At 40.2% G+C, this 15,567-nt stretch overlaps 1 protein-coding gene across 14 annotated transcripts in view; it reads left to right on the forward strand.

Moving 5' to 3' along the window:
- Positions 1-15,567, forward strand: part of ZC3H12B (zinc finger CCCH-type containing 12B) — a 786,782-nt gene that overhangs the window by 757,063 nt on the left and 14,152 nt on the right. For all 14 annotated transcript variants that reach the window (XM_058291728.2, XM_058291732.2, XM_058291730.2 and 11 more), the window contains one exon: positions 10,185-10,942. In XM_058291728.2, coding sequence (XP_058147711.1) covers positions 10,341-10,942 — 602 coding nt within the window. In that variant the 5' untranslated portion in view covers positions 10,185-10,340. The remainder of the gene's footprint in view (positions 1-10,184; positions 10,943-15,567) is intronic.

Genomic DNA, 15,567 nt, shown 5'->3' on the forward strand with positions numbered 1-15,567 from the left:
CAACAAGAGTGGATAAGATTTATTAACATAATTTTTGTGGTCCATTCAGAAACATATGGTCAAAATGTTTATGTTTGTATGCTTCATGCTGTTACTCAAGTCCCTGAGACACTTTAATTTTTACTATTCTTTTCTCTGTTTTTCTGACTGAAAAAATTAACTGTCCTGTCTTCTAGTTAGCTGATTCTTTATTTGTCCAAAACTATGGCTTTATGTCTCTATTGAATTTTTAAAAATTAATTTCTTGAAGTATATCACTCATACATAAACATACATAAACTATAAGTATATAATAATAGTTGTGAACTTACAAAACAAACATATATAACATCATACAGGACTTTCAGAACTCATGTTACCACCAATAACTTGCATTGTTGTTAAAACTTTTTACCTAATGGCTTAAAAGCATTGTCAACTGGACATTATAAATCCTCACAGGGCCCACTGGATGGAATGGGGGAGAGTATGGGCCATGATGTGGACCATTGACCATGAGGTGCAGAGGTGCCCAGAGACGTACTTACCAAATGCAATGGATGTGTCATGATGATGGGAATGAGTGTTGCTGGGGGGAGGGAGTGGTGGGGTGGGGGTGGTGGGGTTGAAGGGGTCCTCATTTGTTTTTTTGTAATGTAATATTTTTACAAAATCAATTAAAAAAATAAAAAAAGAGCATTGTCAAAATATTACTAACCAAAGTATTTCTCCCCAAACCTACGCTATTATTATTATCTTTATGTCATTACATATGCACATACATAAACAATTAAGTATATAGTAAAAGTTGTGAACTTACACAGCAAACATGCATAACATCACACAGGGGTCCCATACATCAACCCTCCAACAACACTTTGCGTTGTCATGAGATGTTTGTTACAAATTATGAAAGAATATTGTCAAAATCTTAATCCAAATCAAAGTTCTTATTTTACTTTTGGTGTGTTCTCCCTCAACCCATCCTATTATTATTTTTAAATATGTTTTTTATGACAGAAGTTGTAAACTTATAAAACAATCATGTACATGTACAGAATTCCCAAACAACAACCCACTATCAATACACCATACTGTTGTGGAATATTTGTTAAAGATAAGATAATATCTTCTGATTGTTACCACATCCATAGTGTACATTTGGCTTACATTTTCCATTCTGCCTCTTTATCAACAAAGTACCTCTTAGGCATAGATACAAAAATATTATATTATTATTGCTAACCACAGTCCATAGGTCACTCCAGCTGTATTTTTCTCATGCTTCTGGACATTCCCAACACAGTGCAGTAGTGATATACATTTGCTCTAGCTCACAAAGGACACACTTGCACCTGTACCATTAGCCACAATTCTCATCCAACTCTTGGTTTACTGTGCTATTCAGTTCCTAGATTATTCTCTAGCATTCTGTCAGTTGGCATTTACATACCTAGACTACCATTTTCAGCTACATCCCCATGTATAAACTAGCTATTACTGTGTGTTATCATCCATTCTATATATTTCCACATTTTTACAGTAAAGCTAATTAAAACTTCTACATACATTAAACATCAGTAGTCCATCTCAGTCCACCTCTCATCTCCTTTAAGAATCCACCACTAACCACCAGGTTTTGAAGACGTTTTTCTACAATTTCTTCTAGAAGACTTATGGTTCTTGCTTTCACTTTTAGGATTTCTAAACCATTTTGAGTTAATTTTTGGGTAAGGTGTGAGATAGGGGTCATCTCTCCTTCTTTCAGCTATGGATAGCCAGTACTTTCAGCACCATTTGTTGAATGTACTGTTCTTCCCGTGTTATGTGGGTTTGACAGACTAGTCAAAAATCACTTGGCCATATGTGTGAGGGTGTGTTTCTGAACCATAAATTTGGTTCCATTAGTCTATGTGTCTGTCTTTAGGCCAGTACCAAGCTGTTTTCACCAATATAGCTAGGTAATATGATTTAAAGTTTGGAGATGAGGGTTCACTTTTCTTTTTTATGATGTTTCTGCCTATTCAGGACCTCTTACCCTACCAAATGATTTGATAATCATGTTTTCAATTTTTAAAATGTTGGTGGAATTTTTATCAAGATTGCATTGAATCTGTATATCATTTTGAGTAGAACTGACATCTTAATGATGTTTTTCAATCCACAAGCATGGAATATTCTTCCAGTTCTATAGGCTTTCTTTGGGATTTCTTTTAACATTGAGTTGCAGTTTTCTGAATACAAGTGCTTCACATCATTGGTTACATTTATTCCTGACAATTTGAGTTTTATCTGTCATATTTTATTTTCACCACTCTTTTGGCACTTTTAGTTACTTTTACTGATATAATCTTCATTTCTGGACTCTCTTCCAGCCTCTCTCTCCTGTCTTTTCTTTTCAGGCACTAGCACAACCTTAATTATATTCTTGCTTAGGAATTTTCTTGGTTACTGTATATCTGTGAATATTCTAATCTCATCTTCAGTTTTGAAAGTCTTGCTGTATATAGGATTCTTGGCTGGAAGTTTTTCTCTTGTAGTATCTTAAATATATCAGAAAACTGATTTCTTGACTCCGTGGTTTCTGGGAGAAATCAGCACTTAATCTTATTGGGTATACCTTATATGTTATGCACTGCTTTTCTCTTGCTGTTCTGAGAATTCTCTCAGTCTTTGGCATTTGATGTTCTTATTAGTATGTGTCTCAGAGTTGGTCTATTCATATTTTTTCAGATGAGAGTACATTGTGCTTCTTGGACATGGATAGCTATGTCCTTCAATAGGGTTGGGAAATTTTCTACCATTATTTCTTCAAATATCTCTTCTGCCCTTTTCCCTTCTCTTCTCCTTCTGGGACACCCATGACACATATATTTGCATGCCTTTTGCTGACACTTAGTTCCCTGAGACCTTGTTCAATTTTGTCCATTCTTTTCTTCATCTTTTCTTTTGTATGTTCACTTTCAGAGGCCATTTCTTCAAGCTCAACAATCCTTTCTTCTGCCTCCTCAAATCTGCTATTATATGATTCCAATGTTTTAAAATTTCATTTATTGCACCTCTCATTCCCATAAGATCTGCTATTTTTCTAGGTGTGCTTTCAAATTATTCTTTTTGTTCATTCAGTGTCTTAATATCCTTAATCTCTTTAGGCATCTGATTGAATTTATTAAGGAGATTTGTTTGAACATCTATGCTTAATTGTCTCAACTCCTTTATGTCATCTGGAGGCTTATCTTGTTCCTTTAACTGGGCCATAGCTTCTTTTTTTAAAAATTATTTATTTATTATTTTTTTTTAAATTACATTAAAAAAAATATGAGGTCCCATTCAACCCCACCGCCCCCTCCCCCCACTCCCCCCACAGCAACACTCTCTCCCATCATCATGACACATCCATTGCACCTGGTAAGTTCATCTCTGAGCATCACTGCACCCCATAGTCAATGGTCCACATCATAGCCCAGACTCTCTCACGTTCCATCCAGTGGGCCCTGGGGGGATCTACAATGTCCCGTAATTGTCCGTGAAGCAGTATCCAGGACAACTCCACGTCCCGAAAACACCTCCACATCTCATCTCTTCCTCCCGTTCCCCACACCCAGCAGCCACCATGGCTACCCTTCCCACACCCATTCCACATTTTCTCTGTGGACATTGGATTGGTTGTGTCCATTGCACACCTATGTCAAGTGAGGGCTTAGATTCCACATGGGTACTGGATGCACTCCTTCCGCTTCCAGTTGTAGACACTCTAGGCTCCATGTTGTGGTGGTTGACCTTCTTCAACTCCATGTTAGCTGAGTGGAGTAAGTCCAATAAGTCAAAGTGTAGGAGCTGAAGTCTGTTGAGGCTCTGGGCCTGGGTGTCATATTATCAGTCCAGAGATTCAAATCCCCTACATATATCTTAAACCCAGCACCAACTACAATTCCAATAAAGTAGCATGCAAGTCTTGTGAAAAGAGATCCCCTCTGAGTCCAATTCCATCACGCAGAAACACCAGCTCCAAAGAAGGGCCATCTGTCATGGCAGTGAACCTCTTCTGCCATGACCATAGAACCCGTGGGTCTCTTTATCCCTCAAAAGAACCAATACCTGGGGTTGTATCTACCTTATCTGTCTCTTAGACTCTGTTCAGTTGTACATAGGGGTATTCCTTCTGACAACCTCCAGACTCTTTTTTAGAGACTCACAGCCTTATAATCTCATTTCTCCTTTCCATTTCCCCCTTACATTAGGTCAAACAGCTTCCTGAAGTCATGTTATTATATGTAGACAGGTATATTCTGCTGTTCCGCATTGAATCTTTAATTCAAGGTCATTTTCTAGTTGCTTCTTCAGCTGGTATGTGGTAGTGATCCCTCGGTGCCAGGGAGGCTCATCCCTGGGTGTCGTGTCCCACGCTGGGGGGGAATGCATCGCATCTACACGCTGAGTTTGTCTGTGAGAGTGGCCACATTTGAGTAATATGAAGGCTGTCAGGAGGAAACCCCCAGGCACAATGCTACTCTAGGTCTTGTTCTTATTGCAGGTGTATAGGCTCAAAAGTGTAGCCATTAGTATCAAGAGCCCACTGTTGGGCCCTCCTTCCTTCCTGGTTCTTGCCGTTGCACCTGGAGGATTGCCGCTGCTCTCCCAGGGCCCACAACAGTGACCCCCCGGCCAGGAGCCCAGTACCCCCCCAGCTGTTGTTTTTAATTGTTTCCACTATGAGTATATATAGACATTACCATATACCCTGGGCATATGCCCTGTATATATGCCCTGTCAACCATATATATCCTGTCAATAACATCCCATATCAGTATTCCTCCGCTGCCATTGTTGAACCACTCTGTGATCCAAAACTTCCCGTAAAGTGAATCCCAACATAATGTCAGCTTCAGAAGAGTCTTAGATCACCGAAATTCATATATACAATATACAGTAACGGATTTTGGCCCAGTGGGCCATAGCTTCTTGTTTCTTGATGTGGATTTATAATTTTTTGTTGGTGTCTTGGCATCTGGATGCATGCTTTCTCTTTAGTTAAGGGCTTCTGTCCCTTTTTCCTTTGCTGTTTGTGCAGTAGGAGAAAAGGATGTAATTGGTGCTATAAGCTGTGGCGGCTTAAGCTGCCCTCCTTGCCTCAGGAATGGCAATGGAATGAAGCTTCTACCAACTTTCTTCTTTTTCAGGGGTAGGGACACAGTCACAGATGTCTGGAATTATCCAAGTCATGCAGGCCTAGACTGTAGTTGCCCAGAGACTGATGAAGCTTCATGCCTCTATCTCCTTTGCCTGGGGTGGGGATGGAGCTGCAGGTACGGATAGCAATCTATGCAGTGTGGGTCCAAGATAACTGAAGTTGCCCTGGTAGACTTCCAATTTTCAGTCTGTGCCAGCCAAACATACCTGCAATTACCTGGATAGGCTGGTGCAGGGCCTGCCAGCCCCTCCCTGCCAGAGGTGGTACTGATGCCTAGTCTAGGGCTGCAGACCAATCTCAGTGAAAGAAACCAGTTCCTACAATTCCTGTGATCTTTGGTCAGCCAGGCTTCCCCTAATGCTGGGGGCAGGGTCAAAGTGATGGCCCCTGGCCTCTTTTTGACTTGGAAAGATTCACACCCCAGCTGTTCCTAGGGTTATACCTTTGGCCAACTGAGTGTACCAATCAGTAACTGAAATCAGCAGCCAACCATATCCTCCTCCCCTGTTTTTGGAAAATGGAGTTTCCAATTTCAGCCACAGAATAGCTCCTGGGGTGGAGTGCCCTGCCAGAATGGGATAGTCACTAGCCCTCTGGTTTGGCCTGCAATTTCCCAGAGAGGCTGGCACAGGCCCTGCAGTTTCCTCCCCACTGGAGGTAGAGCTGTAGCCTAAGCTAGAGCTGCAATCTGATCTGGATGGAAAGAAGCCTACCCTCCTAACAATATAATTTTCAATCTGCCCTGCTTCCCCTCATGCCAAGCATGGTTTTAAGATGGCTGTTACCGATCTCTTTCTAAATTGGACAGGCTTAAACTTTAGCTCTTCTTAGGATTGTACATTAGCCTGCCGAATTTATTCATCAGTAGCTGAAGTTGTTGACCAACCACTTCTTTCTCCTCTGTTTATGGGAAGTGGAGCTTTCAATTCCAGCCACAGAACAGCTCCTGAGGCCTCTTGTGCCTCCAGTGGAGGATGGGTACCAGACTCTGTAGCATGGAGCACTCTACTTATGGATCTTCTTGGCAAATGGGCAGTCTCCTCCTTCCATTCATTCAAGTACATTGCAGAATGGTCTTCTGGCCTCCTGAAGCCCCAAACAGGTGCTTCAGCTAGTTCCAGATAGCTCTGGGTATTTATTAACTGCCCTGTAGCTGGAGCTGACACTAGGAGCTCCTTACTCTGCTGCCATCTTGCTGGTTGTCTCCTCTAGTTGACTTTTAATCTCCATTATTGTGTTTTTCATTCCCATAGTTTCTGTTATGCTACTTTTTAAACTTTTGAATGCTTCTTTATTCTCGCATATTGTCATAATATCTTTTAGCTCTATATCCACCTTTAGCTCATTTCTATCCATATTTTCATTCATTTCCCCGAATTGATTTAAAAGTTTTTTTAAAACTTCTTTGATTAATTTTTCCAAAGTCTCTGTCTTCTCTGATGTTTTACTTTGTCCCTGTGACTGAGCCATAGCTTTCTGTTTCCTAGTATGGCTTGTAAATTTTTTCTGAGATCTGGATATCTGATTATTTTGATGTGCTAACTCTGAAGGTCAGTTTCTATCTCTTTTCTAAGATTTTATTATAGATTGTCTATGTGTTAAGGATCTTCTTTAATGCTTGGTCCAACTTATACTCAATCTTTAGAGTAACCTATGTTTAACTGTTTAGATTTTCCCAGATCTTCTGCACCTGATTCTTGCCCAGGACATGCAGTGCAACTTTTAAGATTGTCCTTTCATGTACAATCATTTCACTTCCAGGAGAAAGCTTCCTTTCCTCTGTTGCTTCTCTGGGAATCCTAATCTATTCTGTTTGTTTTTGTACAGAACTTTCTCCCCATTGCCTGTGATTTGTTTAACTTCTCTCTCTCACTCTGTGCCCCTTTTTCATTACATTTTTTCCCATTCTATGACCCATCCTGCTTTCAGTAATTCATTTTTCTTTTTTATTATTTCAGTGAGGATTTTCTTCCTCTTGTCCCTTTCCCATCCCATCCCAGTGAGCCAATGGGGTCAATGTTCAAAAGGTCTGTTTTTTTGTTTGTTTGCTTGATTGGGTGATCCATCATCAGAGAATGGGTTGAGTGTGTGCATTTCTTTCCAACAGTTCTGCCATGGTCTCTTTTACTGCCTGGGTCCCTTTTGTATGCACATGCCTGCCACGTTTCTTGAGAAATTGTGGTCTTTCATTCCTGTGCCTAGAAATGCATGGGTTACTATCTTGCTGCTGTTTGTGGCTCCATGGTATCCATCCAGGGCAGCAGGTACCTGGGTCAGGATTCCTCTGTGTGACTCTTAAACTGCACAAGACTGAGTGAAGTGGGGAGGTGGGGTGGACTGGCATGTTCAGGTCATAGATCTCCAACTGTTTTTATTTTTCTCTTTTTCTTTAATTAAGCAATTTTAGAGTCCTTCTCCAGTCTCTGTTGTACTCCAGACTTCCAAAAAAGTGGTATCTATCCTCTTATTAGTTTTTTCTGAGGAGATACTTTTATATAGTATGTCTTACATCATCACACTGATGACATCATCTTTCATTTCCTTTATTTATTTATTTACTTTCCCCCCTTGTGGCTTGCTTGCTGTCTGCTCTCTGTGTCCATTTGCTGCATGTTCTTCTGTGTCTGCTTGTCTCCCTTATTTCTGTTGTTGCGTCATCTTGCTGCACTAGCTCTCCACGGGCGTGGGCCATCAGCTCTCTGTGGGTGCAGGCCATCAGCTTCCCGTTGGCATGTGCCAGCTTGCCTTCAAAAGGAGGCCCCAGGATGTGAACCCAGGACCTCCCATATGGTAGATGGGAGCTCAATTGATTGAGCCACAGTCACTTCCCATTTCATTTCTTTTTATCACTTGCATTTTAAATCCGGTAGAAAGTAAAAAGTGGGGTTACTAACCAAAAATACAATAATACTGGCATTTATATTTACTCATGTAATTATATTTATTGATCTTTATTTCTTCATGAGACTTTAATCCATTGTTTAATGCTCTTTCCTTTCAACCTAAAGAACTCCCTAACATTTCTTGTAGGGCCAGTCTAGTAATGATGGACTCCCTCAGTTTTTGCTTATCTGGGAATGTTTTATTTTCTTCCTCATTTTAAAGACAGTTTTGCCAGATACAGAATTTTTGGTTGGTAATTTTAAACTTTCAAACATTTAAATATGTCATCCTACTTCTTTCTTGCCTTCATGGTTTCCAGTGAGAAATGAGGAGTTAATTTTATTGAGGCTTCTTGAACATAATATAGCATCTCTTTCTTGCAGCTTTCTGAATTTTCTATTTTTATTATTCATCAGTTTGATTACAATATGTCATGATGAAGGTCTATTTAGCTTTATCCTTTGTGGAGTTTGGTGAGCTTCTTTGGATGTGTATATTCATGTCTTTAGTTACATTAGAGAAGTTTTCAGCCAATATTCCTTCAAATATTCTTTCTGCCACTTTCCTTTCTTCTGGGACTCCCAAAAATGTATATATTGTTTGGTATACTTGATGGTATCCCACAGGTTTCTCAGGCTTGTTCATTTTTCTTCTTTCTTTTTTCTTTCTCTTCCTTGGATTTTATCATTTCAGTTTTCTAATGTTCCAGCTCACTGATTCTTTCTTCTGTCACTTCCAATTTCCTGTTGAACCCTTCTAAGAAATGTTTTTATTTCTGTTACTGTGGTCTTCATCTCTATTTGGTTCATTTTCATGATTTCTACCTCTTTATTGATATTCTATTTATGTTCATCTATTATGTTTCTGATTTCCTTTAGTTCTTTGTGTTTTTCTTTAACTCTTAGAGCATAATTAGAGCCTTTTTCTAAAAGTCTTTGTTATGACCCAGGTAAGGTTTTACTCCTTAATTGTTTCTAATGTTTTATCCTCCTTTTTTTTAATGGATCACCATTTCCTGTTTCTTTGTATTTTTCATCTTTTGTTGCAACCTGAACATTTTTATATTTAATATTTTATCTCTGCAATTTGGAAACAGAGGTCTCTGTTCCTTAGGCTTGTATCCAGCTAGTATTATGACAGAGATTTCCTTGAATTCCAGGAGTTAACAAGGAGAGAGAGAGAGAGAGAGAGAGAGAGAGAGAGAGAGAGAGAGAGAGAGAGAGAGAGAACACTTTTGCAAGTCTTCGCATATTGGCCTTTGCAAATGTTCTCCTTCAGAGTTTAACAATTCTAACAATGTGTTTAGAGTACAGCCCAAGCCCAAAACATAGGACACTTCCTAGTATTTTCTGTGCATGTATCTTTTCCTGGACATGTGTGCATGACCCTAGGAAGTCCCCCATTTGCACAAATCTGAATGTCCCCAATGCACTAGAAAATAGTGTTTCCTTCTGGTCCCAGGTACTATCCTGTACATCCCACATCCAGCATTCCTTTGCCCCAGGTAACAGCAAGTTGACTGTTCTACAGAATTCTGTAGGAGAGCTCTGTGAGCCACTTCTTCAGGCAGGGCAGATTCTGGGATGGTGAGCTGGTGATAAGTGTTTTAGTTCAGTCCTTTAGGCTGCCACTAGACATATTGCCACAAATGTACATGCACCCTAATATATGTACAAGGGTTACTCTGCTCCCTCCAGAACCAGTACCAGTACCAGGCACTTACCCTGGGAGTGTGGACCATCTCTAACCCAAGCTGGTGAGGTGGTGGGGAAAAGAACCAGCAAAGGCAACAGGATATCCCTCTGTTTATAAGTTGCCTTTTTCTTGATTTTGGCACTTACTTTTTTACTGCAACCCTTTGACTGTTTTCTGGTGTTTTGAGAAAGATAGTTATGCCAGTTCTTGTTTGTTGCTTTTAACTTCTGGGGGGGAGAATGGAGCATCTCACTCCACTATCTTACTGATGACATCTCTATATGCTCAAATTTTTTAATACAAAGATGAGTCTAATCATTTTGAGCATAAAATAAAATGCCAGTGAAGCCATATTTCTTAGAAAGAAACTTCTGTGTTCTAAAATTCTTTTCCAGAATTTTGCTAAGTTCATTGTGGTATTTGTCTTCATTTCTAGGAACTAGGAACATTTAAACATAACAAGCCCTAAAAGATAAACTCTTGCACCATCTCTACTACCACATTTTACACAGACGAATGTCTCTGTAGATGTGTTCCCAGAAGGCTAAAAATAGAAAGAGCTGATTAGACCTCAGACTACACATTGAACGTGATGACGGCCACAGCTGGAGTGGAGACACCAATAATGGAGAAGAGCACCTCCAAGGAAGAGAAGCAGCAACCTAAGCAGAATAGCACTAAGAAAGGCAATGCTGATTCTGAAGAGTGGAGCTCTGAGAGTGACCCTGAACAGATAAGCCTTAGGAGCAGTGACAAGAACAGCTGCCAAACTAGATATGCTCAGTTGAAGAAAAAAGAGATGCCCTCCAAGCCACATCGCCAGCTCTGTAGATCTCCCTGTCTGGATCACCCAAGCTTCTCCCAGAGCAGCATTCTACAGGATGGGAAGCTTGACCTGGAGAAGGAATACCAAGCCAAGATGGACTTTGCTCTAAAGTTGGGTTATGCAAAGGAACAGATTCGAACGGTGTTGAACAAGCTGGGCCCAGAATCACTTATTAATGATGTACTGGCAGAGCTTGTCAGACTTGGGAATAAAGGTGATTTGGAAGGCCAAGTCAACTTGAGTCTGTTAGTACCTCGAGGGCCCAGTTCCAGAGAGATTGCAAACCCTGAACTGTCTCTTGAAGATGAAATAGACAACAGTGATAATTTGAGGCCCATTGTTATCGATGGAAGTAATGTGGCAATGAGGTAAACCTGGTATATTTTCTCTCTTTTTTTACAACTGCCCTAAACTCATGGAAGTCATCTTTCTTTGCAAAGTACCATACTATGCCCTTGGTGGTTGTTTGTGGCCTGTGCCAGTGTAGGTGGGTAGAGGCTAAAATAATCCTACCCTTTCCTTTTCTCTCTCCTTTAACATAATTACTTATTTGTTTTCAGGTGTAATGAAGGCAGATTAGACATTCCTGATGCTTTAGAGGAGACATAACCATTTGGCTTTTGCTCCTCTCAGGGTCCCCTTTCCCAACCCTACTGCTGCTAGACTAATCACCTTGAAACTGCTGCTTTCATAATGTCACTTGGGTCCTATTTAGGAACTTGAAGTAATTCCCAATTGCTTTTCTACCAAGGTTGGATCCCTCTGCCTGGCTTTAAGCTCTTTGGTGTATGGGTGTTCCTTCCTCTCATTTGATCTCATCTCTCATACTTATTGCATTTACATCAGTCTCTTTAACAGTCTCCATTTAAGTTATATTGATTTCTACCCCATTACTGTGATCATGCCATTTCCTAGCTTGGAAGTAATTTCCTCCTTATTGTCATACCTTTCAAGATGCACCACCTCCATAGAGACCTCCCTGATTTTTTTATCTCGATGATTTATTCTGTCTCTGAGCTTTAATGCCTGTGCTAGTTGAATAATGCCCCCCCCCCCCCGCCAAATCTCCAAAACCTAATCCTTGGAACCTGTGAATATGTTACCTTACATAGTAAAAGGGACTTGGTAGATATAGTCAAAAACCTTGAGATGAGGGAAATTATCCCATATTATAATGGGTGGGCCCAATGTGATTACAAAGGTCCTTATAAGAGGGAGGCAGGAAGATCAAGTCAACAGTAGGTGTTATGATTTAAGCAAGAATTGGAATGATGTGAGAAAGATGCCATGAGTCAAGGAATGTGGGCTGCCTCTAGAAGTTGACAAAGGCAAGGAAACTGTTTCTCCTCTGAAGCCTCCAGAAGGAAAGCAGCTTTGTGACACCTTGATTTTAGACTTCTGACCTCCAGAACTGTAAGAAAGCAAATGTGTGTGATTTTAAGCCACTAAATCTGTCGTCATTTGTTACAGCATCAATAAGAAACTAATACAGTATCTGTAGGACCTTCATACTTTATTCCATACTCTCTCATATAAATTTTTTCTCTCTTTATTTTTTTAAATGTTACATTCAAAAAATATAAGAGGTCCCCATATACCCCCCACTCCCCTCACCCCACTCCTCCCACATCGAAAACCTCTTTCATCACCATGGCACATTCATTGCACTTGATGAATATATTTTGGAGCACTGCTGCACCACACAGATAATAGTTTACATTGCAGTTTACACTCTCCCCCAGTCCACCAGTGGGCCATGGCAGGACATACAATGAATGTGCAGCATCTGTTCCTGCAGTACCACCCAGGACAACTCCAAGTCCTGAAAATGCCCCCACACCATATCTCTTCTTCCATCTCCCTACCATCAGCAGCCACCGTGGCCACCCTCTCCACACCACTATTAAATTTCTTCCCTTACTAATCACAACAGTTCCCCAGCAGAACACCATTAAGTCCACTCTAATCCATACTCTATTTCTCCATCCTGTCGTCCCTGGGATGGTTATGTCCACTCCCCTTCTATATCAAGAGGGACCTTAGATTCCACATGGATGATGGATGCAATTCTCCTGCTTGCAGTTGTAGGCACTCTTGGCTCCCTGGTGTGGTGGGTGACCTTCTTCACCTCCCTGTTAGTTGGCAAGGTAAGTTCAATAAACCAGATGGTAGGAGTTGCAAGTCTGCTGAGGCTCAGGGTCTGGCTGTCACATTTTAAAAAGATTTCTTTTGTGTATTTCTCCTCCCCACTCATTGATTTTGCTAACTCATCTCTGTGTCCATTCATTGTGTGCTCATCTTCTTTTTAGGAGGCACTGGGAACCCAACCCCAGACCTCTCATGTCAGATGGAGGCACCCAATGGCTTGAGCCATTTCCACTCCCCACTTGTTGTGTCTGTCATTGTGTTTCCTCATTGTGTCTTTTTGTTGCATCATCTCATTGTGTCATCTTGTTGCATCAGCTCACCATGCCAGCCCATCATGTCAGCTCATTGTCTTGCTTTTCTTCTTTAGGAGGCACCAGGAACTGAACCTTTGACCTCCCATATGGTAGGCAGGTATCCAACTGCTTAAGCCACATCCACTTCCCTATAATTTTTTATTTCATGTCAGAAAGTCTTAGCAGTTCCTTTTTCTATTTCCCTAATGAGTTGCCATCCAGCCATTGCTTGAAAATTTCCAGTGAACAGAAGCCCACTTCCTACTGAGTCCACCATTATCTAATGAAGTCACTGGAATCCTTAGACCTTAAGCAATCAGAACAAAGTTAAAAGCTTTAGACTACCAAGTCTTTAATTTGATTATCTCATTGTCTTTGAGGGCAACGACCTTGTTTTATGCCTCTCTTGTTTTCCCCACATCACACAGCACAGTATTGGGTGCTCCTGCAGAGACACAAGAGAGCAGAGATGGGGGAAGCCTTGTTGGTATGTAGGAGTTGCCTAACATGCTATCTGGAGGCATATTTTAAACATATAAACTACTGTTTAGTATATAATCCTCATGGCAACTTTGCCTTATGGGTGAGAAAACTGAATCTCAGCAAGGTTAAGTAACTTCCCTGTGGTTACATAGCTAGTAAGAAGCAAAGTGAGGACTTGAATTTAAGTCTTTTGGGTTCGAATGGATGAGATGAAGCTAGCATTTATGAATACCAATTCTGTGACAGGTATCTTTGCATATATGATTTAATCTTCACTAAAAACTGTACAAGAACTAACTAGCCTCATTTTACAGATAATAAATAGCAAATGTTGGATTCAAACTTGAATCTGACTCTAATGTCACTTCAACAATACCTTGCAATTTTATGTGGTAATTAGTGTTATTAAGAATATTTTATGTCTTTCCTAGTAGCAAAGAATATGTTTACAGATTTGCTTCTATAAATCTTTTAAATCATGAGAACATCATCACAAGGTGGGTAAAGCAGGCTAGATATCTTCCCTGTTCTTATAAGGGGAAGGCAGAAACACAGTAATAAGAAAGTGAAATGATTTACACACAATACTATAGTGATTACAATGATGCAGTGAGCCAGTGAAAAGAAGAAGGTGATTTCTATGTTCAAAGGGCTAAAGGTATCATTGCTCTCTTCCTGATAGGCAAAAGCTAGAGTGATTCTCGAAGGAAAGGGGTATTGATTTGCAAAAATCAATTTCTTGCCAGACCAGAACACTTTAAAATGGACCAAGTTTCCCAAGGCCCAGCCTTCGTCAAGGGCTTTGTGTTTGGAGGATGAGAAGAAGCCAGGCCTTCTCCAAGGGCTTTCATTTCATTGGTGATACAGGATCTTCCTTGTCTTTTTAAAAAATTAATTTATTGAAGTATATCACTCATACATAAATATACATAAACAATAACTAGGGAAGCAGACTTGGCCCAATGGATAGGGTGTCTGCCTACCACATGGGAGGTCCACGGTTCAAACCCCGGGCGTCCTTGACTCGTATGGAGCTGGCCCATGCACAGTGCTGATACGTGCAAGGAGTGCCATGCCATGCAGGGGTGAGCCCCACGAGCAAGGAGTGCACCCCATAAGGAGAGCCACCCAGTGCAAAAGAAAATGCAGCCTGCCCAAGAATGGCACCACACACACGGAGAGCTGACACAACAAGATGATGCAACAAAAGAAACACAGATTCCCAGTGCTGCTGATAAGGATAGAAGCGGTCACAGAAGAACACACAGCGAATGAACACAGAGAACAGACAACTGGGGCAGGGGGAAGGGGAGAGAAATAAATAAATAAAATAAAAACAATAAGTGTACAATAATAGTTGTGAGCGTACAAAACAAACATATATAACATCATACAGGACTCTTATAATTCACCCTACCATGAATAACTTGCATTGTTGTTAAAATTTTTTAACTAATGATTAAAGAGCATTGTAAAAATATTACTATTAACCAAAGTTTTTTTCACCCAACCAACCTTATTATCTTTATATCATTTATATATGAACATATATAAACAAGTATATAGTAAAAGTTGTGAACTTATAAAGCGAACATGCATAACATCATACAGGGGTCACATACATCAACCCTTCACCAACACCTTGCATTGTCATGAGATGTTTGTTACAAACTATGAAAGAATATTGTCAAAATCGCACTACTAATCATAGTTCTTATCTTACATTTGTTGTGTTTTCCCCCAACCTACTCTATTATTACTTTTTAAATATATTTTTTATGACAGAAGTTGTTAAGTTATAAAACAATCATGCACATGTGCAGAATTCCCAAACAACACCCCTCAATCAACACACCACAGTGTGATGGAACATTTGCTACAGATAAAATAATGTCATCTGGTTGTTACCATGCCATAGTGTACATTTGGCTCATATTTTCCAAAATGCCTCATTATCAACACAGTATATCTTGGGCATAGATGCAAAAATATTATATTATTACTACTAACCACAGTCCATAGGTCACTCCAGCTGTATTTTTCCCATGCTTCTCCACATTTCCAACACC

Source organism: Dasypus novemcinctus, chromosome X (assembly GCF_030445035.2).
Source record: "Dasypus novemcinctus isolate mDasNov1 chromosome X, mDasNov1.1.hap2, whole genome shotgun sequence".
Lineage (NCBI taxonomy): Eukaryota > Metazoa > Chordata > Mammalia > Cingulata > Dasypodidae > Dasypus > Dasypus novemcinctus.